This window comes from Protobothrops mucrosquamatus, unplaced genomic scaffold, assembly GCF_001527695.2.
Source record: "Protobothrops mucrosquamatus isolate PMUCROS unplaced genomic scaffold, P.Mucros_1.0 scaffold1516, whole genome shotgun sequence".
Classification (NCBI taxonomy): Eukaryota; Metazoa; Chordata; class Lepidosauria; order Squamata; family Viperidae; genus Protobothrops; species Protobothrops mucrosquamatus.
The window spans coordinates 20,795-23,069 of record NW_015387688.1 but is presented as its reverse complement, the minus strand read 5'-3'; the positions used below and the strand labels follow the sequence as shown (position 1 = coordinate 23,069).

General features: G+C 45.1%; 1 protein-coding gene across 1 annotated transcript in view; it reads left to right on the top strand.

Annotated features, from left to right (window-relative positions):
• ENTPD4 (ectonucleoside triphosphate diphosphohydrolase 4) overlaps nucleotides 1–2,007 on the top strand; it is an 11,890-nt gene extending 9,883 nt beyond the window's left edge. The window contains exons 11-12 of the mRNA XM_015822278.1: nucleotides 241–402; nucleotides 1,750–2,007. Coding sequence (XP_015677764.1) covers nucleotides 241–402; nucleotides 1,750–1,978 — 391 coding nt within the window. The 3' untranslated portion in view covers nucleotides 1,979–2,007. The remainder of the gene's footprint in view (nucleotides 1–240; nucleotides 403–1,749) is intronic.
• Nucleotides 2,008–2,275: the final 268 nt, after the last annotated feature.

The window sequence follows — 2,275 nt, the reverse complement described above, 5'->3', positions numbered from 1 at the left end:
TTATTTATTTATTTATTTATTTATTTAATTTGATTTGTATCCCGCCCTTCTCCTTACCGGACTCAGGGCGGCTGACAGCCTTATAAAACCAGTATTTACAATAAATATCAATTTAAAACCAGATTAAAAGAAAATATTTGTAAAGGCCTAATAATTAAAATTCCCTTAAAAACCCCACTAAAATTCCCTAGGCCAATCCCGCTTGTTGGAAAAGCCATGTCTTATGTTTATTCTCTGCAGGTATCAGTGCTTTAAGTCAGCCTGGATGTACGAGGTATTTCACAATGGCTTCGGTTTTCCCGTGAACTACAACAACTTAAAAACAGCCCTTCAAGTATACGATAAAGAGGTGCAGTGGACGTTGGGGGCCATCCTCTACCGAACCCGGTTTTTACCTTTGAGGTACACCTTTAAGGCGTTACCCCGTTACCTGTGAAATTCAAAGGCAGCTTTGGTCAAACCCACCCCCCCTCAGCTTTAATCATGTTCTCCGGAAAGTTTCGCATTTGTTTTGACTTTGGAGAACCGACGCAATGCTTATCAGTAAAGTGGATGGAGGTCGTAGCTCAGAGGGCAGAAAATTCTGTTTGGTCCTCTCAGTTGGCCTGACACCATTCTTACTGGGTGGGGGGGGGTCCTTGGTGTTCTCTGAGCTTGCTTTTCTTCTTGCAGACGTTTCATTACCAAACTAGGTAACGTCATCATGCCCCAAGATTGCCACAGTTCAACCCTGAGCTTCAAATATTCTTTTATATATATATATATATAGAACAGCATATTGTCTGGATTCAGTATTCCAAGTGTGGCCTTACCTTGATGCATCTGCAGGGATGGATCAAGGCATGCTAAGTTGTCGGGTCGTTGGGTTGTTATTATAGAGCAGAACCATCTCTTTTTTTTATTTATTCAAATTTTTATTAATTTTCAAATAAACAAGTTACAAATATGGTATATACATTAATAAACAAGAAAAAAAATCCCATATTAAATATCTATTCCGAGATGCTCAGCAGCCCCCCCGACCGCGTCCACCCTCTCTTTCACCCTTCCTACCTACTTCCCTCCTCCTTTCTTCCTCCTACCTACACCTCTCTCCTCCTTCCTCCTCTCAACTACCCTACACATCCCACCTCCTTCCTTTCCTCATCCTTCGGACGCAGTTTGGGGGCGCCAGCCGAGCATCTCATCTTCTTCAAATACATTATTTCACTACAACATTTTAATATACCAAAATTTACATTTACATCTTTGATCCCCCACCCCCACCCCTGGACTTCCCAGAACCGAATACAGGGTTATGCACATGTCATCCCAGATCTAATTAAAACTACCCAAACATAATACAATCAAATTGTCATGTGTCTGAGTAACGAAACACTTAAAAGGACTTTCAGGCATGTTTTCTCCTAAAAGCATTTATTAATGTTACAGATATGTCAGCACAGCATGGAGGAATGCTTAGATCTGCTTCTCTTCCGTTATGCCTAATATTCCAAACCTTTTCCACTCCCTTATTGTAAGGTCATGGTTCACATCTTCCAATCAACTTGGAAGATGTGATTTACTTCGGTTTCTTTCTCCCGGGCTATCCCTCTGCTCCTCCCCCTTTCCTAGTTGCTGGTTTAACTATATATATACCAGACAGTTCTGCACATTGTCAAAGCAAGAATATACAGTATTTGCAGCGTTGACACAAATATTAACAGAGCAGAACCATCTCTTTCATCCTCTCCTCTCCTCCTCTCACAGAGACATCCAGCAGGAGAATTTCCGAGGAAACCACCCCCACTGGCGCAGCTTCGCCTTCGTTTACAACCATTACTTGTTCTTTGCCTGCTTCTTCGTCGTGCTGCTCTCCATCCTGCTCTACCTGCTGCGGCTGCGCAGGATCCACCGGCGAATTCTGCACAGCGGCTCTTCTCCTGCCCTCTGGATCGAAGACGGTCTCCCGCCTCAGAAGATCCCCGGAGGCTTATAAGCTGCTGACTGAATCTCAGACCCGCTCCTCTCAGGGTTCCTCTCTCTCAGCCATGCCTGAGCCCCCCCCCCCCCCCCCCCCCCCCCCCCCCCCCCCCCCCCCCCCGGTTCCAGTCTTGGAACCAAGAGGTGGAATTTCCCTCTCTGGAGGACTGTGGGGAAGGCTAGGTCAAACCTGGCTTGACAAGGCTGGGGGACTCTCCGCCAAAATTATTTTAAAGCTCTTAACTTTGAAAGCAAATGCACTTTTGACTTAGGGACAGGGGAACAGGCCGAAAAGCAGGAGAAGGCAGTGAAG